Source organism: Nesoenas mayeri (assembly GCF_963082525.1).
Source record: "Nesoenas mayeri genome assembly, chromosome: 1".
NCBI lineage: Eukaryota > Metazoa > Chordata > Aves > Columbiformes > Columbidae > Nesoenas > Nesoenas mayeri.
In genome coordinates, this window is record NC_137541.1 from 70,309,648 (window position 1) to 70,335,831 (window position 26,184).

Genomic DNA, 26,184 nt, shown 5'->3' on the forward strand with positions numbered 1-26,184 from the left:
GAAGAAATACTTCTTGAACCTCTCTTACAAATGGAGAGAAAGGCAATTTAGGTTGGGGTTCACAAAGTCTGCATCAGTAGCAATTTCTGAGAAAAAAAAAAAAAAAAAAAAAAAAAAATTGAACAAGTTTGCTGTTTACTATTTTAAAGTATTTAATTCAGAATAAGACTTACTAAGCAGACCTCTGCTCTCTTCTTCTAACTCCTTCATCTCCATATTTCCTCTCTCCTGCATTGAAGAGACCTCAGCATGTTCCTGACTCATTGGATACAATCACACATACATGGTCTTCTCACTCCCTCTGTTTATTTAGATGCTGCTGTGACTGGGTCATGCAGTTCTTCTCTACATGAGATGGAACTGTGAGACATTTTTCCAATGTTTATCTTGTTAGCTTCTCTGCCAGCCCTCTGAGGAAACTATACTGCAGGGAGATAGGATGCATTAGCTTTGCACATCCTCCCTTGTGTAGTGCAGATGTGTCCCAGCTCAAATGCTGAAATGTGGAGTTTTTCCATGAGACTCCCTGCAAAGGTATTGATGTCTTAGCCATGAAAAAATGAAGTAATTGTTGTAGAAAGGTTCTCTTCAATTTTGGTGATCTTATCACTGAGGTGAGTTGCTCTTGCAACTGAATAACTACTCCAGGGTAAATAAAGCTGCTGAATTTTGTCTCCATGCTGCCAGCTAATAACTACTCCAGGGTAAATAAAGCTGCTGAATTTTGTCTCCATGCTGCTAGCTTTAATTTAACCCGTTGAACTTCAAGTAACAGAGTATGTTGTGCTAACTGTCAGACTCGGAGGTCTTTATAGATTAACAAGGGAGTTCTAAGGTTTCAGATGTGAATCCCTTGTAATACCAGATAAGAGTAGTGTAGATCTGGGCATAAGAGAAGCCAGTCCTTGTCGAGGAGGTTCTTGTGTGCCATGCTAGCAAAAAAAAAAAAAAAGTTATAATAACCTTTGTAAAAACAGAAATGGTTAGTACTTTGAACAAAGCAGGAAGATCTTCCCTTCATTTGTGACTTCAACCTGATTTGGTCTGTTCTCAGATGGAAAAAAAGGATCATATTCAAATCTGGACAAGAGAACACTAAAGCGTATGTAACTTGAAAGCCAACTCCCAATACACGGGTTTTGGGTGGGTCCCCAATGGATAAACATAGTCACTGCTCAGAACAAAGGAGCAACTGCATGAGAGTATTGATGAAAAGGGGAGGAGTGGGAGGGAGATGGGGAACAAGGTGTTATTTGCTCCATACTGGTTTGAAAATCTCCAACAGCCTTGTGTACAACAGTCAATGGCCTTTACGATGCCAAGAGTCTAAAAGGTAATGGAGATCTTGGGTCCTAATGCTTTATGATTGTAGTAAGAGTTTTCACATTATCTTACTGAAAGAAGTAATTTGCCTCTTGGGCTATGCCTTTAGTATTTCCAGAGTCTGAAATACCTTCCTTTAAAGGTTTATTGGAAAAAAATTCTTTTTTACTTATATCCTACCTTTCTAGGTTTGTGACATGGTGCTGCACCAGTGACACATTTTTCTCTATAGCAATATTAAGAGTGTTTGAGGCCATTGCACGAGTTTTTCCATTCACTGCACAGTGCACATTCAGATCTGTGCTAACATCAGTGTAAACAAATTTTGGTGTATTCTCAACTCCATGTGAACAAATTTATTGAAAAAGAAAACCCATCAAGAATTCTTGGATGCCACCTCAGACTTGGAAAGTCCCATAGGTGCAGATCACAAGAAGTTCTCTGTGAAGGTAGCAGTGTGTATTTGTCTTGTTCTTGTACATCTGTTCTTCACCTCTGGAGACAAGGCAGTGCATAATACAGTTCTTTGTCCTGATCTGTTGTTATCTGATATTAGGAAAATCCAGCGTGTTTTGGGGTTTTTGTGTGTGTGTGGGTTTTTTTTGTTGTGTGTTTTATTTATTTATTTTTTTTTTTCTTTTTTCCTGTTTCGGTGGTTATTTGAAAGTACAAACCATTCCAAGATGGCACATCTATGTTTGTATTTTAATGACCATGGAATCCTGCTACCCTTCCACTTACTGTTACCAAAACGCATATATAGTGAGTCACCCATTTTTGTCCAGATCAAATGGATGAAGCAAAATCTTTATAATTTGAAACTATTGTTGAAAGAACACTTAAAGTCTTAAACATTGTTGAATTAGCCTCTATCTGGTCTTTGCCCAAAGCAAAGGTAGAGGCAGGATCACCTGTTCTATTCTAACCTTGTCTTTGAATGCAACAATTTTTTTAAAAAATTTTTTTTAAACTAAATGTCTTCACTTGTCTTTGAAACATAGCCTCCCTATGGCAAGGAGCCAGTAACCATGCTCAGAATACAGACTCAAATCAGGTGGGCTCTTGGCTCAGGACACAAGTAGGGTAATACAGTGCTTTCCTGAAAGGTCCTTAGAACTTGAGCAACAGCAAAGCCTGTGAAATCTGCCATGAGAAAAGTGAAGCTAAAGTGATTCAGGGAGGACCCGTCAAGGTAGTGATGCAACTGTCAAGTATTTTACACTCTTTCATAAGGAAACAGTATTCTTTGGCTGTCTGAAATGTCTTCTAAAACAGTGGTTCTGATGAAAACCTTTGCTAAGGCTGACTTTTTTTCTTCCCATGGGATAAGTTCAATCTTGAGTAAGCTCTTATTTGAGCTAAAAATGTATTTGCTAGTTTACATTAAAAAAAAATCAAATTTAAAACTATCTGTGAAATTTTACTATCTGAAAAAAATTACCCAAGGGCTCTAACAAAGTTATTCTAGAGACGCTTTTATTACAGTTATCATATGATCCTACTGTGCATTACAAGACAGAGATGAAAGTTGGTAAACACTGTTTGGATTCTTCAACTGAATTAAGAGACTGGGTGGTATCAGGATCTTTCATGACAAAGAAAACTGAAGCGAATATTCTGCAAGGATAGTCTATGGTTTGCCTATCAACAAATAACAGAACTTCTTTAGCCAGTCAGTGGGACAAAGAAGATTGTCCTAGTGACACTGGCAGTTTAAGTCCTCTCCACAATGTGTCTGAAATCAGTAGTGATGTTTAGAAAAAATAGTGCACCTATTTTTTTTTTTTATTTTTTTATTTTTTTTTTAGTTAAAAATACTTGTTTGGAAATCAAGACAGTATCATGTAAGTATTTTTTTTTTTTTCCCCCCGCTGCCTCTTTTCAGGTTCAACATCTGTAGCTGTGTGTGTGTGTGTGTATATATATATATATACACTCTAATAAATCATGAAAATAGTGACAATAATACTGAGAATTGAGCCATGTCACTTTGCATATATCAAAGATTAACTTCTGTCTTAGTCATCAGTAACGTGGCTTAAAGAAGCATGGTTGGAAGCAAAGCCTTGTGGTGGAACTGATGGGATAAGAAAATATGTATCTGCTGTGATTTGTATAATCCCAGTCAAGTCAATCCCTCAAATTATACATTAATCCAGGTTTCTATTTGGGGTTGGCAGAATCTACAGCCAGTTCATAATGCACTGAGCATTGTATTTGGCGATCTCAGCACTAGCAACAATCTCTGTTCTCTGCTTTTCGGGGCTTTGTTGCCCATCTCTTCAAGAAGAATGCTCTTTGCTCCATGCAAATGTGTTTTATGGGCAGAGTGGATCAGTCACGCTGAAGTGCAAGGGGTGCTTAAGAGTGGGATTTTTTTTTTTCTTTTCTTTTTCATGCTCTTGCACACAGATCCTTTGGTGGAGGGGAAAGGCAAGACATATGGTAGTGCTGTATGTCTTATCATGTCTGTCAGTGTGCTTGTCACTGTGATGTTTTTCAAACAAAACCATGGCCTGCTGCCAGGGGAGAATCAAGGTCACTCTAAGCCTCAAGAGCTACAGGATGCATTCAAATATGTTTTCACTATATCATCAGTAAAGAAAGGCTTTAGGCCTCTGACTGAGGGCATGTGTCAACTTAGAGCTGTATCTCAGTTATAAACATCATTGTTCGCTTGTCATGTACAATTTTTGCTTGTTGTTGGGAGTGCAGAATGTTAACTATGCTGGGTCTTCTAAAGCTAAATATTAATTTAAGTCTCTAAAAATTGGATAAAAGTCATGTTCTATCTGTAGCATCAAAATCTCAGCAATTTATTAATAATTAAAACAAATTTAAGAGGAACTTGAAAAAATATCTAAATATTTCTTAATGAGAATTCTGAATAAGCAATATGAGAAAGTTAGAATGTAGCATTAGTAGTGGATGCATGTACTGATTGAGCTCTGAAGTACAGGGTTGAAGACACCATGAATTAAATTTTAAGTAAAATGCCATCAATGGGCTTGCAGCATTTCTAGGAAGATAAATTACTGGGGGGGTGGGGGGTGGGGGGGTGTGTGTGCTTATAAGATGTTACAGTTTATATTTGACGATCTGGAGACCTGTCAGTCAAAATTCTTGTAGTATTGGGTTCACATAACAGTGGCTATTTTGAATTCCTTTTTTAATAGTTGTAATTTAGACTTTTACTCAAGTTACTGCCTTACCCAAAATATCTTCACATTCCACATTTAGCAAATAAATATTCAGAGCAAAGGTATTTGAAATAGGAAGGGAATACTCTTAAAACATTATTTCTTTTTACCTGTAATATACAAGATAATAACAGTTGGAGCTTCAGGTAGCAATAGTTTTGATTTAGTGCAGTCAATAGCTACAGATGATCTTGCTCAACTTGTTTTGTGTTTTAGGACAAATATGGCAACTATTTCCCCTAGTATTAAGGTTCACTTTCACTTACAGCATTTTAGCAGTCAGTGCTGTATGAATTCAGGATTAACTGCTAGTCAGTGTGAAATTATTCTACAAGGATTAAATTGTGTGACGCAAAGAGCTGCATTAGACCACTAAATAATTGTGACGTATTTCACTGTAATTACAGGAATTGTGTTTTGTGTTCTTGTGAGTCAAAACATTGATAACAATTAAGAGGATGTTTCTAATTTTACTGTCATTGCAATTTGTATGCTTTGACCATTAACAGTCTTGAAAAATAAAAACATTTTCAGACTGGTTTATTTTCTTTACTAACCACTCTAAAACTGTACTTCCTTTTTAAAATAAACATCTTTACTATAATGGCAGTTCTGAATCCTATAATGGCAAGTAACTCTATATATTTATATTACATGATACATTCCCTATGTGTAATTCTAAGAGTTTGTATGTGTTAAGAGCTCTCCCTGCAGAGCTAACAAGCTGCCAAATTACATTTCACTGGCCGTTAATTGTTTCATTTTAAGGTCAAGTTCTTCTTGACCTTCAAAAAATAATAAAAAGCCAAGCAGTGGAGAAGTATCACTTTCAAAGTTATTTTTGTCTTATTTTTCTTGCTCGTTCTTACTGTATGTTTTGTTTTTCAGAATAACTGATCCTAACAGTCAAGCACTACTAGTCTTAAAAAGTCAAATGCTTTAGTATTGGTGACTTGAATTTATTTACGGAGAACTGATCTCTGAACATATTCACAAGCTCTAGATGGTATCTCCAACTCTGAAATATGTGCTCAAAATGCCTGTAGGTACATGAATTGTGTCAGATTAGCAAAATAGACAGAATAAGGCTTCAGTTAAGAGAAAAAGAGATTTTTTCAAAGTTGAAATGGGTTTGAATGCTTTGCTGTAGAATATTGAGAAACTTTGTTTTCTTCATATAATTTGAATACAATTTGTCTTGTTAGATTCTTTCCTAAAGGTGTCAAGTTCCCATTCCTCCTGGACTGGTTGTGGCAGCATTTGGGCCTAACGTGCAGGAAAAGTAGCTCACTGCTGACAATATATGTCAGCAACTTATTCTATGCTGTTTCGGCAATGAAGTGTTAACAGCAAATGTAAACTACTGTGGCAGAATCAGAACTATTCTACAGAAAGCTGTGACTGCAGATTTGCCTAGTTATTGAAATATTTAATGCAAGACTACATAGTATTAAGCTAGTAAACCTGCAAAGGAAAGATACGTAGGGATTTCTCACTGACCATGATGTTGAATTGGTAACATAAGAATGTTGAAATATGTCTTGAGACTATTTTTTTTGCTACGAGATATTTGAGGAGATGAGGTACCTGCTGTCCTTGCTTGAAGAAGGATAAACTTGAAAGCTGGGAAGTCTTTAGGTAAAATAGATAGGTAGATGCTTTGCTTTGGACAAATGTTCTTTTTTTCTATTGATGTCACTTACTGAATTTTTCCTGCTGTCACAACCCTCCTGCTATTGCCATGTGACACAACTTAAGAGCTCAACTGTATCTTCTGTGCAATTCACTCTGTGTATTTCTCTGAATGCTTCTCTTCCCCAATGAACCAGGAAAATCTGTTTTCCAATCTCTGCCAGACCTTACCACTTCTTACCATTCATATCAACTGCATGTATTTGAATAAGTTTGGAATCCTGCATTTTTGGTGTTTAGGAAAAATAGCTTTCACAAGAATGAAGGTGTTGCTTTTTTTAGGAATAGAGCCCAAGAGAGAAATGTTGAAACAAAATTGTCAGTATTCACTTCTATATCCACGTAGAAACCTGGGTAGCGCTAGCAACCTGAGATACACTGTGTATCTTATAGAATCACAGAATCATTTTTGTTGGAAGAGACCATTAAGATTGAGTCCAACCGTAACCTAACTCTAGCACTAAACCATGTCCTAAGCAGCTCATCTATGTGTCTTTTAAACACCTCCAGGGATGGTGAGTCAACCACTTCCCTGGGCAGCCTTTTTCATTGTCTCCTTTCAGGTAGCTGTAGAGAGCGACAAGGACTCCCCTCAGTCTCCTTTTCTCCAGGCTACACAGCCCCAGTCCTCTATGGCCTTCTGTCCTGCATCTTACTGAGCCAAACATACTAAAAGACAAGGAAGCCAGAGAAACAGAAGGCCTATAACTGAACCCTACAGGGGTTTCTTGTTTTTCAACCCAAATCATGCATAGAAATCTCCCATCTTTTGAGATGTTGATCAACAGCTGAACATGAGCCAGCGCTGTGCCCAGGTGGCCAAAACCATCCTGGTGTGCATCAAGAACAGTGTGGTGAGGTTCCATCTCGAATACTGTGTTCAGTTTTGGGCCTCTCACTACAAGAAAGTCATTGAGATGCTGGAGGGAGTTCAGAGAAGGATAACAAAGCTGGTTGAAGGATCTGGAGCACGAGTCCGATAGGGAGCAGCTGAGGGAACTGTGGTTGTTTAGCCTGGAGAAAAGGAGGCTGAGGGGAGACCTTGTCGCTCTCTACAGCATGTGGTATGGAGGATGTTGGTCTCTTCTCTCAAGTATGAAGTAACAGGACAAGAGGAAATGGCCTCCCATTGCATCAGAGGAAGTTCAGATTGGATATTAAGAAAATTTTTTCACAGAAAGGGTTGTGAAGCACTGGAAAACGCTGCCCAGGGAAGTGGTTGAGTCACTATGCCTGGAGATGCTTAAAAGACATGTAGATGAGGTTCTTAGGGACATAGTTTAGTGCCAGAGTTAAATGGTTGGGCTTAATGAGCTTGAGGGTCTTTTCCATTATAAATGATTCTATGATTCCATCTGAGCAGATAGTGCACTGGCACCGGCACTGCATGATTCTCTGCTATGCACCGATTCTCTGCTATGCACCATTAATCTCTGATTGTCTTCTGACAGGTCATATCTGTGCATGAGGGGGTACTTGCAACCCTTTGTGCAATTGGCCCCTGACGACTTTTCTGAATCTATCAACAAACGTGCTTGTCAGTTAATGTCAAACATTACACTGGTGCAGCAGTATGGACGCTTGCTCCCTCTGCAATTTAGCTCACACAAAATACTTAGCTAAACATTCCAAGCCAATATGCTTCATTTAAAGCAAACAAGTTGATTTTTTTGCTAAAGGTTCTTTTTATCAAGTTGACTTACAATAATGATGCTGTAGAAAATTTTTGTTGTGCAGGTTTTTTTGGGTGTGAATGTGTTGCATCCTTCTTGTTTGCTGGGTCTTACAAGGATTTTCAGGCAGTTGCACAGGTTAACAGTATCTTTATATGGATTCAAAAGTACGTTCCATTGTTTTCTCACTGCATGTCTTCTAGTACTACATGCCTTTATGACTTTGGATTGTGTGTTGGTATTCATTTACATCTCCATGCTTTCCCATTAGACATGTAATGAGTGATTATGGTTCCATGGGGTGTAAGTCAGTATGTAATTTGGCCTGCAGGCTTATCTAAACAGAAGAATGTATAACAAATAAAGTCAGCATTAGTGCACTTTGAACACTGATTGTTTCAAATCAGATACACAGGAAACCAGATGTTGACGTTTATCTAAAACACTTGCAGCCAAACATGTAACTAAGTACAGCAGCAATAGTGCCAGTACTTTTTGCATACAGCTGGCAATAAGTCTGCAGAAAATACAAATTTATTCTTATTCCTCAATTTGTCTTTTTCAGATGCTCTTTTATTTCTGTTCAGCTAGCAGATTACTATTTAATTCATTGAGGTCGGATTCTGAAGATCTTCTGGTAACAAAACCAAATACAGGGAGAATGTACAAGAATTGCAATATCAGCCATGTCTCTAATGACAATAAATTTAGATGTGTAAAAATTAGGTACATAAAGTGGCCTGGCTTCTTAAACTGTACTGGGCACTTGTAGCTTTTAGAATTGTGTATGGGACAATCTGATTATTTGATATTTGCAGATGGCTTATATTTGAGTACCTAGTTAGGATTTAAAATCCTAGCTTCAGATGCACAGTGTTTTTAACCATTTCTACAGAAAACTAAAATAAAAATAACTGTCTTATTTAGGCTAGTATTGAGTACATTCCTGACACTTTAGTTCCTGCTCCGGTGTGGGGATTGGACTAGATGATCTTCCGAGGTCCCTTCTAATCCCTAACATTCTGAAAAGCTCTCATAATATAACTAATAAAGAAGTTATTCAGTCTATGCTAATGATACGTTTTGACATATTCTCTGAATGTGACTGTTCAAATGAGCTTGAATACCATTTAGCTGCCGAGATGAATAATAATAATAAATTGAAGAGGCTTTTAAAGGTAGGCTGGTGGTCAGATGTCAGATGCTTATGGATGCCTTGGCTTTCATAAGCCATTAATTTTGCTTTTTTGACAGAGGAAACTAAGGATTTAGAAATGTTTCAGTCTAGGCTGTAAACCAGTTTGTATCTACACAGCTTTAAAAATACTGCATTTCAGCCAGTAAGGTGATACAAGCTCGTGCCAGAAGAAAAAAGACATGAAATAATGCTGTTATCTCACAGGTAGTTCCACCCTGTGGATAAAGGAAGCACAGTCATCCCGTGGATTTTCTGTCAAGGTGCAGTCTTATGTGTAAAATCAAGCAAGTCATATGTTTGCTCTGTAGACATTTATTACATTGAGTAGTGGAGTCTGGTGTTATGAGAGAGCGTGTTTGAAATTTGATTTGAAAGTCAGTAAGCAGTCAACTTGATAGTGTCAACTTTTAGGCAGGATTGATCCCAACTACCTTGGACATCAAATAAAGATACATGCGTTATAATAAGGAAAATGCCATTGTCCAAGATTGGACTGGCAGTCATTCTTCAGAAATGCCTTCTTTTCCCTTTGCCCATTGACTACAGAGAAAACAGAGGTTTTTGGCTTAGATGTGTCACAGAGTGGGAATGAAAAAATTAGGAAGTTTTCCTTTTTTTTGAGTGCTGTGTTCCCCATAGTGCACATTGTGAACATACAGACTTTTAAAATGTTAATTCCTATAGAAATAGTTTCATGAAAAAATGAAATGTTCTGTCTATGAAGCATGTAGAGGAGTGGGTTTTTTTTCAAGTGTATACGGAATTTAGGAAACATTACTGAATGTCTCTCGTAGTGGAAAATTTGCTCTAAGCACCTTTAAAAAAATCTGGTCAATTGTTCTCACTGTGAATAAGCTGATAAACGGTGGCACTGAAGAAACTGACTGGAATTTACTTTTGCTCTCTTAAGCCTGCTTTTTATAATGTTCTGTTTTAAAAACAGCCAACTAAACAAGCAAAAGCTCCAGACAAACAGAAAAGCCCCCACCCTTACTTTCATCTGGTAGAGGAGACCTTATCCTCATCAGTGTTCTCTACATGTTAATCCTTTTACTGCTGATTGAGGACTGGTTGAAATCTTACCCTTTCTGTCCTGTCCGGCCCTTCTCCAGCCCTGCATTTTCACATGGAGCTCCACAGCTTTCCTGGTCATCTTGACCCATCTGCTCTGCGAGCTCTCCCCTGTCACCAGGTAGTTGGCATTGTCTTCACACAATATATTACTTAATGATTTGAGAAATACATATTAATATGACAGGAACTGTTTTATCTTAAACTGTCTCCAATTTACTGTCCATTTCTAGCTATGTGCCTGTGTTTTCCCAGTTTAATTTGCCAAATATCTCCTTTCATTCAAGTTCTTTTGGTGTTTCTATTCCTAGGAGCAGCAACTGCAGGTATCCCTCTGTATAACCTAAGCAACCACTGAAATTCTCTGCAGACTTTTGTAAAGTAGACTGTGTGGGAAAGGCATGTATTATCTTTACATTTGTGTTGTTGTGGGGTGTTTTCTTTGAGTATGAAAAGATTCCTAATAAAAACAGTAAGTTGGAATTATTTTCAATACAAGAGACCTGTTTGTTTTTTCTTCACCTTCTTTGTCTGAGAAGAGAGTAGTGCAAAACCTTCCTGGTTATTTTGTCCTGATATTGGAAAGCATTGCCTGTTTGAGGATGAATGTGGTACTGTGTAATCATACTTTCTACTTCAGTTGTAAATTCAGAGTTCACTTTTTCCCCATACTCTAAAGACAGAAGTTTGTGTAATATAAATAAGGAATCTAAGGACAAATAAAGCTAAGCAGCATTACAAAAATATCTCTGGGTTATGTTTGGATGTGTTTATTGTAAGTTTTCACCATTTTAGAAACTGACACTGAAGGAAAAAAGTAGAGGTACATGAAACTTAGCTTTCCTTTTGCTGCTTCACTCAATGGGTTGATCTGTTTCATGGATTCCTAGGTCTATGACATTCACTGATATTTGTACTGTGGTAGACACTATTCTGTATTTTCGACTTGCTGCTTCCAACTGTTCATGCTCAGAAAATATTATATATTTTGCAACCAAATTGCTACAGCTTCTTCATATTTTGAGTAGTAACATGTGGAAAGGAAGGATGACTTCTCTTTCCCCTTGATATTCTTTGCCTCCTTTCCTTGCTGCTCTGGAACAACTAAAATTGGGCTTTCATGCCCTTAAAGTCAGTTTGGAAAAGGAAAGCTCATTAAAATAAATATAGAGAGGGAAGATAGAGTTGTTCTGGCTTGAACTGCAGCTGTTACAAAAGTAGTAGCTGGACCTTACAACTTTGAGTTTTATTTCTGGAAAGCATCACTGCCTTGTGTTGAATGTATTTTAATGCTCCACATTTCCTCAAAATGAAAGCATTATAATGAATGATTGTTATGAGTTACTTCATTGCTCAGAAGCTTATGGCTTCTTGACATTCAAAAAATATTTTTGTTCCTTTTCATGTGATTTTGGGAATTTTTATTTATGACTGAACATTGCTGTCTAAATGAGTTTTGAGATTTCACTTAGGGAAAGTGACAGTTAACTTCAGAAATGGAGTTGTTTCCATAAAGTGTGTTTCAAACAAGAAGATAACTGCTTATGACTCTGACAGTCCCCTTAAGAACAGAAAATATTTAGAACAGAGGACATGTTACTTGCATTTACATTGCCTTTAGTATTTCAATGTTTGGACCAGAAGACATTATTAATGGATTAATATTTTAAAGCAGAAACACACAGAATTAATGGATGATAAAAGCATAAAGGGATTTAGTATTAAATACCTTTTATTTTTAGGGTTACAAGGATAAAACCGGTATTCTCTTGTGGTGGCTTAATAGTTCACAAAACACAAATCTGAACCAGATCTGAACTGAGTCAAGTAGCTCTGAGAGTAGAAGAGAGCCTTATAATATCACCACCCAAATATTGCAAGTCTCAGAGTTGTGATTTCTGTTTTAACTTGATATTTAAGAGCAGCACTTCTAAGAGAATCTCTTCTTTCTCTTAATGCTTGTGTAGACTGGAGGCAGGTTTTTGAGATAAATCTAGTGTGTAACCAAACTGGCAAAAATTGTTCTGTCCGCAGATCTGACAGTGTAGGAAGCATGGGAGGGGAGAGGGGTGGCAGGGAGGCAACCCTTGAGATGTGACCCACGTTTTATGGAGCTAAATGCACATCTTCAATTCAACTAACAAAATGAGCTATGGGTATATGTTACCAAACTGTTTGTATAAAATACGTAATCACATCATTGTATTTTTCAAAATGCTTGTAGCAATAAAACATATGCCTACTACTTGTGGGATGAGACTGGCCCAGATAATTACAGTGAAGTCTTCACCAAACGGAAAATTTGCATGCTTTTACCCTATGTAAAGAAGGAACAGAAGCTTGCCATACTTGTGTAACCAAGTGCTGGTAGAGGCCATTAAACCCAGGATTATCGTTACATGTCTCCACAGAAGATCCATGGTTAGAGAAGCAGGGCTTTCAGGTGCACTCTGCAGTAATAGCGGAGCTGCTTTACAGTGCTCAGCACAGCACCCACAAATGGGAATAAAGTGAAGGTTTCAGAACAGACATGCTTCTGTTGTCCCTCTTCTCTCATAACTCTTATGTTATGAAGCAAAGAGCTGTCACTGTAGCGAACATTTCTCAGAAAAAGAATTAGCAAGCCAAATGTAAACAGTTAGGAGATTTTTTTTGTGTTTGTTTGTTGTTTTGAAGAACACACGGCTGCAGATTGCAATCAGCAACGTGATAAGACAGAGATAAGTTTGATAAGACAATATGGACCAAACCTTTAAAATGACAGGAATAAAATATAATCCTACTTCCTATCATGACAAATGCACTGCAGTGATTTTAATATCTGTTGTGTACTATATCCTGTATATATAATGTACTGCAACTACCTATCCTTTACTAAAAGCCCCATGAATTAAACAGGTCCCTCTCTTACCATTTCAGCAGTCAATTGCATACTAGGAACTGATAGCAATGCAAAGTTTGTCTTTTAATTTGATTAAACCTTACATAGGCATGGTGATTTGGCTCTGTCTTGGGCCTACTCAAATTCTGTTAGATTTCTAGGAAAAAAGTGTTACTGAAGTTGAAGCCAAAACTCCTCTAGTTTAATTTTGCAGATGTGATCATGTGTGATGGTATATCTTTAGAGACTGAAAAAGCCTGTTCCTAAATCTGTATGTGCTTCCCAAAGCAATACTTTGAATATCAGACCAATGTATCTCAAGACTTTGTCCAGAAATAAGGCTACATACTTCTCTTATAGAAAAAAATATTTTATCAGAACAAGTGAAGAACTGGCAGGTGTCTCAAAATAAAGGTCATCTAGAGCAACAGAAATGTTTCAGTAGTATTGGAAGAACACAGAAATTCAGGTTCCTAGTGCCAGAAAGATTGTGTTTTCTCCAGAAACATAGTTGTGCAGCAGATGTAAATAAAATAGCTTTGTAAATTTATGTCCCTTAGCAGCATTCAGTTTTGCCATTTTATAATCATATTTCATAGACTTCATTTTCACTCCTTGGCATTTTAGCATTTAGCGTGAATGTTGTCCAGCCAAATGGTGTCTTAGAATTAACTTGGTGTTTCAACAATTCAGTTTTTGAGGAGACAAGTCTTTTAATATGTCATGTGAGTTTTTTTTTTCTTCTTCCTCAGCATAGCATGTGCAAGTGACACTACTTAGTCTTTCACTTGTTTTGTTTGACATTTAATTTTAGTGATTCCCCCATTGCAAAAATTTCTGGTTTTTTCTCCCCTCAGTTTATATGCATTGTCATATGTATTTTCTAAGTTAGACTCAGAGTTCATAACTGTACATGCCGAGCTTTCAAGAATGATCAGAACTAAAATAGAGAGCTTCCTTAGAAACTGTTAGGATTACTAGCAGTCATGAAAAAAGTTGTGATTTTAGACCACAGCAATTGAAGTTAGATATACTTCCCAGCTTTTGAACAACATAAATACAGGAAAGGATACTGAAAAGATCTTAAAGCAGAAATTGCTTATGAATGTTGACGCAGCTGAACTTGGAAAGACAGGTACTTGTGTGCTTCACATTTATAGTGGAAGTCAGCCCTCTACTTGATAGAAATGAGTATTGGGGCTAGAGCTTTTTAAAACATAATCAGCTTTAATCAGTTACAAGGCTAGCTGCACTTCTGTTTTTTTGCAGTCTGTGAGTGAACTCCTTCATTCATTTGCCACCACATATATCTTCCTAACCTGTAATGAAATTTGCAGCATTCGTATGCTTGGGACATAAGCTGAGCTACAGTACGGCCTTGTATCCACCATGGTTACCCTGCTGGGCTGACTGCATTCAAAGACCTGAGGTTTTTCCCCTGCTCTGTGTGAGAATTTTTGAACACTGATGAATATATTGACCAAATAGAGTGCTTGAAACAAAAGGGCTGTTTATATGATAATAGCAATAAAGTTTTTAAAATAGTTTTGTGGAGAAATTAAATTATTCATTATTAAATAGTATTAACTGAGGAAAGAGAAATCAGATTGTCAGTCTATTCTCATGCCCACATTGAAATTGTGGGTACAGTGGCTTTCTACTTATGGGGAGACAGTCCTCAAGAAGACTTTTTTGTAAGAGGTTCCTGTGTATTTGAACTATGTATATGAACACATATTTTTGTATGGTGTATGTTCTGAGCATCAAATTCACTGATTTTGACAAAAAAAGAAAGTCATGACTAATATTAGAACCATTTACTTAATCTACTGCACAATATCTGAAGCAAGAGAAAGAGCTTGTATGTGTTATCTCCTTAATGCATTATGATTTCTTTGAATTATCTGTGCAGTGAAAAGACATTTGGAAGGTAATACCCAAGAGATGTCAAGGGCTAACAGCTTCACAGATGACATTGACCTTATATCAGAGGAGTCACCACTGCCAGCTGTATCTGATGTGGCACAGTAAGTAGAATAACAACTTTTTAACTGATAAAATAAATGTTGATTAATGGTGAGAGAGACTTGTAACTGGATAAAAGTATTCTTCGCCTGGCTGCACTTGAAGTGATTGTGAGTTTGATCTTATTTAACAGTATATGGGCATTTCTACAAAATGTTAGTTTACTTTTAAATGCTTGTAAACAGAATGATCTTGTAACTAAATATTGCTAAATTAACGATTATTAGATTTGTAGACCTGCTATATAGAATGTATGTATAAATTTTAGCTTCTGAATACTTGTAATGGACTTCAAAGGAGCAGAAAGCATAAGGTTAAAAGTTATAGATATAAAGCTATAAAGGTAATACGTAAAAACAAAGCCAAAACACCATTACATGTAGTTTTATGCTTCTAAGCCGAGCATGCCAGTTTTCACTTTTATCTCATCTTGTATGTGTGTAATTCTACTTAGTAGGGTGCTTTCATTTAAGAGTTGTCTTGATTCTTGAGGAGAAACATGGTATCTCATTATTCAAACTGTGACCTTCATTGGACAAGCATGGAACATGATGTATTAATGGATCATGGTTTTAAATTGACATTTCTCATGCAAGATACTAACGCTGTATTTACCTGATGTGTATATCTATGCCTTCTACATGGAAATCAGATATACTTAGCGTGATTATTTGCCTTGTCTTTTAGCAGAAGTATAACCAGGTAAGTCTTCACGTGTGCTATACTTGCTTTAGTGTGTGAGCTTTCAAAAACAGAATGGCTTTTGCTTTGCACTTAGTAATGTATTCCTTACACTAGTGTGACTTGGAATTTGTGATGGGGAAGTAATTTTTGTTTTCTGGACTTATGTACCAATTAGATTTATTTCTCTCCTCTTCGTTCCCCGCACTCCCTACCTGCCTTTGGAGTGAACTGCTTAATTGGAAGTTGTTTTTTCTCATTTGGGAATAACATGGATTTGATAACCACTGCAACAAATCTTCATCCTAGATTCACAGTGCAGTCAATGAATTAGACAAAAATTCTTCCAAGACTAGAATTCAGCCAAAGGTGTATATGCAGGCAATGAACCTTCTCAGTTTGTGAAGTGAAAACATGGTTTTCATATAACTTTTAAAGGTAGTATGCTATGCTAATTACAGTTTCACACGGAGCACTACTTTGTGAATTCAAACTTTGTCAAGCTGCCAAAAGGCAAAGTTTTCCTTGTCTTCAACAAGCATTATGAGTTACAAAATCAGTCTCACAATATAACTTTATTCCAAAGCCAGTAACGGGTCATTTTTTAAGCTTTGTAAACTGCTGTGTTAATTGTTAAATGTGGAATGTCAGGTCTACTGTAGTGTGAACAGTAGATTCTTCTGAAATCCTCTTTGCTAGATAGAGGGATGTCCTCTAATGACAGGAACCTTTACTTTCAGTTATACTGTCTTCAAGACCACCCTCATTTTGTGGGAAGGCAGGTATTGTCCCAGGAAAATAGAGTCATGCTACTTTGGACAAACACCTCTGGCATCAATCTGCACATGTGCATTAGTCTCACAGTAACTAACATGGTTGTTCAACAAAACCTATCAGGCTGTTTGGAAACTGGTGCTATACTATTTAAGAACGCATCTTGAGTGAAAGCAGACCAGTTCACAGGGGTTTGCAGCACTGCCCAGGGTTTCAGTGGTGAATACATCCAGTAATGGATTTCTGATGTTAGTGATCCTTGCAAACTTAGAGAAGGTATGCTGTCTTGGTAGAGGGTGGAAAGTGTCAATAAAACCAAATAGCAACCTTGAAAATTGAGCTCAAGATACCTTTCTATAGAAATATAGCTGCTTTGGATCCTTTAGATAGTTGGAATGATATTTGTTACTAGTGATCTGAGCAAAAATGTGGAAAATGTGTTCCTCCTGAGATGAGGAACGAAAGCATCATATTCAAGATACAAATCTGTGATTGTCTGAATTTCTTGCTGGATGTCTCTGGCCCAGGCTATCTGGGTAAAAATCTCAAGTGGCTGCTGACCCGAGTGGAGTCATGTTGTTGTTACTGGTTCTGAGGTGTCCAAAGTTGAATAAGAATGATGTTGTTAGAGGTTAATCAAATATGACAGATGAAATAAATGTTAATTTCAATGAGCTGATGAGTAGTTCTGTTTTTAATAATGAATGCTTAGACTACCTTATTGCCTGATGTAATTACTCACTCAATTTTTCAGATTCTCTGTTGAGCAGTCAGCAGATGACTCCATCATTGCATAGACAGAATGCAAAATGATGATTTGTCGGTGCTTTGAAACCTAGAAAAAGACAACAATTATATCTTACTCATTACAGCGTATTTGCCTGGTCCTTATGTCTTCTATATATATGTTGTTAATAGTATCTAAATTAAGTTATACATTAGAGAAGGTCTAAATCTTGAGAATGTTACTTCTAGAGCTGGAAAGTTCATTTTTATCACTTTGCTTTTTGTTGCTTACCTTAGCACTCTCTTTATATCACCTGATTTTTTTGGTAGAAGACATAAAATGGATTTGAAGATGGATTCATCATCCAACTTGATTCAATGTAATGCATAGTGCCGCTTCTTGCCCTTTCTTTCTTATTTCCTACTGTATGCACACAGATGTTCTGACAGAAGGATAGAGGATCTGGTATAAAATTAGGCCCTGTTCATAAAGGTAATACATGTCAAAACCTTGTACCTTGTAACAGATGGTTTACTAATGAAAGAGGCAAGAGAGTATTCCAAATGGCATTAATTAAGCAAGTGTTAGGCTGTGATTTCTGTTTGTTTTTTAAGTCTTGTTTCCTATCCGTTGTTGGCAAGACTATTTTGTTTGTCTGATGCAGCCTTACCACTTGTATCACAAGGTCTTTGAGGAAAGAGCTGATGCTGCTGAGGTCTGTAAATTGAGTAAGCTTGCTAATTCTTGATCAGTGTCCACAAGCAACAAAAATGCAAATACAACCCCTCAAAGTGTGTGTGAATTTGATAAGTGACAAAAGGAGAAAGGAGAAGAAATACACATTAGAATGAGAGCAGGGACAAACCTTAGTGGATTTCTGATCCCTCTTCCTAGCCTGAACATTTGAGGACCGCCACTCCCAACAGCAGGTTCAAACTAGAAATTACAGTTGAGATGTGCTTTAGCTATGCTAAGTGACACAGCCTTTGGGGATGGGTATGTGGCTTGATTGACGAACAAGACAACTACAAGTCCTGTAGATGTGTGCTAACATTATCTTGCAGTATCAAAATCTATGATTGCAGAGGAAGAAACAGTAGTGGTTAAAAAGATGGGCACAAGTGAGCAGCTTGGTGAGGCTGAACTGAGCACAGTGTAGGGTAGAGAGAAGGGAAGGGAGAGAGCTGCCTACAGGCAGTGGTTATAGGACTGGGGAAGGCTTGTAAGTTATTGTAGTTCTGATTGAGGGACATGCAGCTCTAAGGCTGCAGCCTGTGGCAATTGAGTGTTCCTTCAGGTGGGAAGGAAACATCCCCAGCATGAAGGGAGACTTGTGAGGTTATAGAGTTATGTAGAGTTATGTGGAAGTCGCTAAGATATTCTATTTTAGATGGCCTAGAGTCCTCTACTTGTTTCTTTGCTTACTCCTTCTCTTTTTTTTTTTTTTTTTTTTTTTTTAGTATGCTCCTGTCTTTATAAAGGAGTCGTATTTGTTGGCCTTGATTTCACATTGCAGACCACAATAAGCTGGAGGAGGCAGGGGTTATTAGGTTGTACACCCTTTTGTTAACTGCACTTGTCACATGCAATAGATCTGGTGTCTATTGATCATCCAAGGGGGAAAAGAAATTCTGGAGAGGAAGGAGCAAAGGTTCTGCTGCATTCAGAACACTGAGCATCTTCTGGGAGGGAGTAGAGCACTTACTACATGTGATTTGCTTTTTTGTTCCCATGTTGAACTGTGCAAAGGGTGTTTGTCTCTTTTTGGGTTCTTTCTGGCTGCACTGGAGCTTTGCAAGAGTAAAGGAGACCCGTGAACACAACTTAAAGCTTTATTTTTTTTTTTTATCTCAAGCTGGTCCTATTGCTATGTAGATTGTGATGACAACAACACTTGGCTATGAAAATATTTTCTGTTGTACACACCAGAGTTAAACTTCCAGCAGGAAAGAGAGAATTTGGCCAATGGTCTGTATTGAAAGATCACACCAACCTGGTTCCAGATAGCACAGTTTCAGGAAAAATATACATAGCACCAGCTTTAGAAGCAGACATCCTGTTTTTGTTTTTCAGAGTTCTGTGGTTTAAAGCTGTGGTGTTTAAAGCTCTTTACACTGTAAGAAAAAGCAAAAGTTAGAAATTCCGTATGTCAGCATGGTTAAGCAACTGTGGTTGAGTATGCACTTTGTAGCTCACTAAGGTCATGTAAAGGTAAATGTCAGTTGGCCTCTTAGCAGAAAGCAGCATAAAGCTGCAGTTCAGCAGTCATCACACCAGCTCTCCTGGGAGGAAACCTTTAGAAGGTGAGATCCACATACAGTGACCATTGTCAATGGTAATTGCTGTCAGCTGAACAGCTGTAGTAATAACTCTTCAGCTACACCTGTTCCCCATGAGAAAGTGGGGTCTTAATTACTTTTCATGGGTTGAGAGTGAGACAAACAGTTGCTTTTCTTTCTTCAGGCCCTGTCCACAATGGAGTCAAATCATGTTAAGAAACTATGTATTCAATATAGTTCTAGCTAACATGGTTCTCTGATTCTGTAATTCTATGCAAAACTTTAGAAAACATTTATTTATTTCTGCTACATTTCTACATATTGATCTATGTGTAATGTGGCTGTGAAAATGTGTCACTATTTCAGTTAGAGATCTTCAAATGGTGTAATAGAAGCATAGAGATCTGAAGATCCACCATTCCTGCCTCCAATTTTTTTCTTTCAAGCTCATAGCATGAAAAATAGTTCTTAGATTCTATAGGGGAGATCTTATCTGCAAAATGATTACTGGAATAACCCAGCATTACTAAGTGGTTATTGCACAATCAAAGGAAGTGGAAATATCTGCTAAAATAAATAAATAAATAATATATATATATATATATATATATATATATATATATATAAAAGAACCCTGAGGAGGGGTGAAAAGGTAGATCTGAGATAAGGCAATGGCTGCAAAACCTCAAGGTCTACAATGTAGCACTTCCTCCTAACAGAGAAAACCAAGGCTCTGAGGGTAAGGATGACTGAATGCCTTGCCCTGTGTCAGCACTGATGAATCCTGATACACGAGTATCACAAATTAATCTTCAGTGAGGAACAGAAACTTCTGAACAGATTGAGGCTTAATGAGGCAAAGAATTTATTCTTGTCTGCTGTGTTTATGCTCACTCCAGGCTGCCTGGAAGAACAGAGCACCAAAGCTGATCCTCAGTTCAGCAGAACTGGGATCTACAGAGATTGGAGGGGGACACAGAACTGCTGTTCACTGGACTGGAGAGTTCTACTGTTGTTAGTAATCAATGCATCTATAGTCAAAGGCCTCATTAAAGTCAAAGACTTCATTAGTCTTGGCATCTAGAGTTCCTCCTTAAAAACATGTTTAGGAACAATGCTGGGTTTTCTTTTTTCCTGGTGGAAGTAGTTTATCGTAGGATTGGTAGATATGAATTACGACTGGTTTCCTCCATTGCCCACTAACACTAATATTTCTTATGATACAAGTGAGTAGGACAAACTTATGCTAAGCAGAACTTATACTAAGTCTTTAAACTTACAATAGAGGTGCTCAAATAGATGTGCTCCTTTTTAAGTTATTGGTCAGTACTTGAGAAAAGGAATATTAAATCCACCTTTCAGATTTGTTTCAACCTTTTAGTTGGTCCCTCCATATGCAGATGTCAATGATAGTTTTTATCAAGGACTTAAGAATATTTTTGTGTCTATCTTCTTTGGTTCTGCTCAAAAATCCAACAGTGCACAACTTTTGATACAAGGTGTACATTCAGTCTTTCTGTGGGTTTGGTCCATATGTGCAAACACCGTTTATCTTTGTGTTTTCATCATAATTTCCTCTTATAGCTTATTGCTCTTAGTCTTATTAAAGAAACAGCTCACCTTATCACCAGCAAATCTATCACACTGAATATCATTAGATCTAGTAATTAGATAGTAATCTTCTGTTGGATAATTTGATCTACTGAAAACTCACTAATAACTTTTTTTATTACTAATATAGGGACAGCTAGGGTCCTTATTCATCAACTGGGTCCATTATATCACCTGTTGTCCTTTTGCACATGTTTATGGATTATTCTAAAATATGGTTGTTAATTTTTGAAAACATGATCAGATGTTTGATGTAACCCATGATATTGTCCATACTATTAATGTGCTAATATAGGTATCGGAGAAAGCTGTGAAGCAATACTGTCCATCAGCCAGCTAGTGAAGGGAATGGTATTCGGAGAGGTAACATCACCTCAGAGGAGTAGGTTGGCCAAATGGCAGCAGCAAGGTTGGTTGGAGTACAGAATATTCCTGAAGATGTTGCAGTTTGCCCACCATCACCACTTTTACATTTCCTTCATATTTTTGAAACAAACATAAAGTGGAGTGAGAGGGAGAAATGAAAAGCTAGTAAGTGGGCAACCTATAGTAACCTGAAGGGAGGGCATTTAGAGATACTTTGTTTCCAGCTTTCTGATTGTGCTGTTGTCTCTTGATGCTTATTAATGTTTCCACTCAGATACATCTAATATAGGTAGTAATGATGGAACTAGTTATGTCCACTGTACTCAAGAGTATTATTAATTGCTTCAAAGACAAATTTAGATGAGGGCCTGAGCTGAAAAAGTTAAAGTAGTGAAAATGTAACATACAGTAGTAATTTCTAATCTGGTTGCATGCTTTTTACCATTATAAGGCCTAGTGTTAAGTTACAGTTTTTAGTACCATCTATTTTTGTATCGTCATGTCTAATTTCAAACTCCTTAAAAAGACTACTTCAGGATTTATTTCAGCACCTAAAGTATTTCTGTTACCATGTAATAGGAAAGTAAGGCTGGGATTAGTATAAATTGGCACCATTATGTAGTAACATTTTCATATAATTTGACACTGCTTCTGAGGTGTTTTTGAATGTATTTTTTTGGTTTTTAGTCTGAAGAGTAACTTTTCAGAGAACTTGTTGCTCTTTTAAGTGAGGATTTTTGGCCAGTGGAGGGCACTGCACCATAACACAATGAGAGACAGAAACTCCTTTCAGTTTTCGAAATCTGACTTGTCATTTCAACTAACTTTCTTATAAACTTAATTTATAAGCATCTGAATTTTCGCAGTGTTAAATTGGCAAGCTGCCACACTAAGGAAAAAATGCTACATGTACTTGAACATCAGTTTAATGAGAAACTTAACCAACCCCCAAAGGCTAAACTTGTTATTGTAGTTATACTTTCTTTTGTAGAAAACAGACTATTGTAACAGCTCACTGAAGGCTGTCAAAGTATAACTAAGTGCATATATCACGTAAGCCTCTATTCAACAAATGGTTCAGATCTGATGGAAAAGTCTGAAATAAAAGGTTATTTCGGAAAAAAGCTTCTACAAAAACATGACCCTTCGTGTAATTTGTCTTAGTGAGTTTCCTAGTCATTTCACAAAACTTTAGAGAGTTTTTTATGAAGGGGGTGAGATGACTCTGGGATATATGGCTGCAAATATTTGTCTTGTATGAGAAATAGTTTGCAAATACTGTCTCTAGTTTCAGATCAAACACACATTTGTGGCTTTGTTTTACTCAGAAATTACTATTTATCTCAGTAGCAAGTCAGAGAATGAAAATAAGGCAGCTCTTTCATTTCTTATTGGAAAGGGTGCAAAGAGCTAGAACAGATTCACAGTCTTTAATATTGGCATGTTTTGTCTGTGTGTATGAGGATGAAACTAGTAAAGAGAGGAATAATTTTATAAAGGCTTTGTTTGGGCTTTATATAATAATTTGTTGAGGTTTTCCATTAAAGACTCATATTACACCTCATAAATTGTGCCCATGGAGCCCCATGACACTTGACAGCATTGATAACTGTATTTATATTTGTCTGTGCAGAAAGTTTGAAAGCTGTAACATTAAAGGATATTCTTTGAGACAGATGACAGTATAACCCTTCTCCATCAGATCATTTTGGTCTCTCATTGCTACACTAAATAAAGTGCCAAGCTTGGTACTTGTTTCCCTGAAAAAAAAATAATATATATATGTATATATGTACATAGAGAGAGCGTGCACGTCTTTTATTTTGGCAGCATCCAACAGAAAAAATACTTTAGAAGTTGTCAGTACTAGTTGTCTTTCCTTTTTCATTCCACCACTGCTTCCTTGGGCTGCTCCTGTGACAGACAGTGGGGCAGCTTGCCTGTCAACATGAATCCAAAGCCCACTTCTGCTGGTGCGGAGCATGTGAGCAATTATGGGGAGATAGTGGAGAAAACCTTGAAGGCGTGAAAACCCTGTTTGTTTTCCTATGAGTTCAAGTTGTGACAGCGGAGAGAAGAACTGAGATGAAAAACCTAACATTCTCTCTAGGGCATGGTGTATAAATTTTTCCTTAATATCTGAGTGTTATACTGCTGTCCTTCTGAGCATTCTGTTGACAGCACATCCTTGCAAGCCAGAATCCTGCCTTTCAGTTGAAAGAGTGACTTTTCATCCCCATAGCCTACTTTCTTAAGAAGTAATGTTGGCTGTCTAACATGTTCCTCCTGCAGACATTATTTCTGGGGCAGTATCAAGCAGAGAAAAATGCAGAAACTGGAAGTTAAGGGAGCTCAGTATTGTTAATAGATATTTTGCAGCAAACGGTTTAGAGGAAGAAAAGAGGGATAGGAAAGAAAATTTTATTACAGGCATAGGGAACAGTTGTGTAGTTCGGGGGTGCTATTTATGGGTGATTTCTTTTGTATTTCATAATTAACACTATTATGAATGAGTATTTAAAACTTTCAGAATAACCTGTAAAATAATATATCAATCAGATTAAAATGGCATAAGTTGCTTATGATGTTTCATAGTGGACTTTGAACAACAACAACAAAATAAGAAAGTTTCTAGTTTATTTCTACCCAGAAAGCAGGTAAACTGTCCACTCTACCCCAAGATAAAAGAATTAGCACCTTTTTGTGTGTTTTTAAGTATAAATTTGTTATTTACTCAGGGATGTTGAAGTCTTGATTTATTTGCTAATCTCTGTACAAACTTATTCTAGAATTACTAGTAAAGTGCTTTTCTTTATTGAAATAGAAGTAATCGTTCATTTCATTCAGGTGGCTTCTATAGATGTTGGTATACTACAGTGTAGTACACAGTGGAGCACCATCTGCCTGCTTTCAATGCATTTAACTACATTGGTGTTCTGATAGCATATCTGAATTATTGAAGCTACTTCTGTTATGTGGGATGGAGTTAAAACTATAGATCATTTATGACAGCTCCAAAAACACCTCTCTTAAAAATGTTTGAGTTTTATGTCTTTCAAAATGCATTATTGATTTATTTAAATATATTTCAAATAAAAATCTTACAAGGAAAAATAAGGTCTTTAGTAGTAAAAAAACGCTGTAAGCATCTTCATTTCAGTATGTATTTAAAAACAACACTAATTTCATTCCTTAGGTGACCACTATGAGACTGCTGGTCATTCATCTGCAGTAAAAGTACAGTGTGGATTTATCTCCTCCACGTTTTGTTTTTTGCACTATAAAGTCAAATTTAGATATTTTGCAATGAACAGCTATGTTCATCTAATAAAACTATCTCATTGTGTACAAGAGTGTTCGTAACAACAAAAATTAGTACTGAGACACTATTTTCTGTCTGCTTATGGCTATTTTCTTGGATAACCTGACTCATTTCAAAGGAATGTATTCTAGGCCTGATATTTCACTCATTTCTAAATTCATATAATACTTTGTTTTTATGTAGATAACATTTTGTGCAAAGCTTCAAATCAATAACCAAATGCTTGTTGCTGAATCAACATGTAATTTAGGTTACCTACTAGTTACCTCTCTATGTCTGCCTGGGAGATAATAGACACTGTTGCAGCCTGTGTTCTGCATTGCAACTAATGTACATCTGTGTTTGACCCTCTAAATAGGGCTGATATACATAGAAGTTGATAGATAAAATTGATGTTTTGGCCATTTGACTACTGTGTTAATCTCAGTGCTTGGAAACTTAAATTTCCTTAAAGTAACTTATTAAAATACAGTGACAGAAATTCTTTAAAACCTGATGGCTCCTCTTGGATTTTTTTAGCTCTGACACTTTCACAGTTGCACAAGTAAAATATTCCTTTTGTAGGCAAAACTTGATTAAATCCAAATGGGACAATGAAAGTTACTTTTCAGGTTGGATACACTGAAATAGATGCCAGACAAATATCAGTGCCAGTTGCTTGTCTGCTTCTTTTTTAGTGCACTGTAATGTAGAGAAACAATTATACTCTCTCTTTTACTTCAGATTAAACCCCCTATCTCCAGGGCTGTTTTTCCCCATCACCCAACAATGCTTTTAGATGTTATCACTATGTTCTCCAAAAACTTTGCCCTAATTGCTTAGCTGTTTGTTTGTATTGCTAAGACAATTTATCTCTGGTCTCTGGGTCAAAATGAATGTATCAGACCATTACAGTACAGAAAGCTTAGTATGTGAGCACTGAAGCTTACAGTCATTGCACGCTATATTGAGTCCTGTTCCTCTCATTTCACATGGCTGTTTTGCTTCTAGCATGCTGTAATGGCATTTTTCATAAGTTGCTGATATTTATCTCCTCTGGTTTACGTTAGTTAGACTGCCTACACCCAAGGACTAGCAAGAATAGATAATCTTGATGGCCTTTTTTATTTAGTCAACTGTCTACAATGTATGTGGTGCTCATTAGTATTAAAATATGTTTGAAAACAAAACTCAAAGGGCTAATAAAGCTGTTCTTACGCTGATTTCCCTTACTTCAGCATTAGCTGAAGGATCCCCTCCAATGGATTCTATGACTTGTTCCTGTAGTAATGCAAATCCAATAATACAGCGTAATTGGTATTTGTTTTCTTGAACACAAGTTTGCTAGAGGTTTCTACATGTTCCTGTGCTTACTTAGCCAT

The 26,184-nt window shown here is 36.9% G+C and overlaps 1 protein-coding gene across 1 annotated transcript in view; it reads left to right on the forward strand.

Annotated features, from left to right (window-relative positions):
• LOC308053212 (potassium voltage-gated channel subfamily KQT member 1-like) overlaps positions 1–26,184 on the forward strand; it is a gene marked incomplete at its 5' end in the record, with an annotated part of 492,142 nt that overhangs the window by 79,934 nt on the left and 386,024 nt on the right. The window contains one exon of the mRNA XM_080364037.1: positions 14,951–15,065. Coding sequence (XP_080220163.1) covers positions 14,951–15,065 — 115 coding nt within the window. The remainder of the gene's footprint in view (positions 1–14,950; positions 15,066–26,184) is intronic.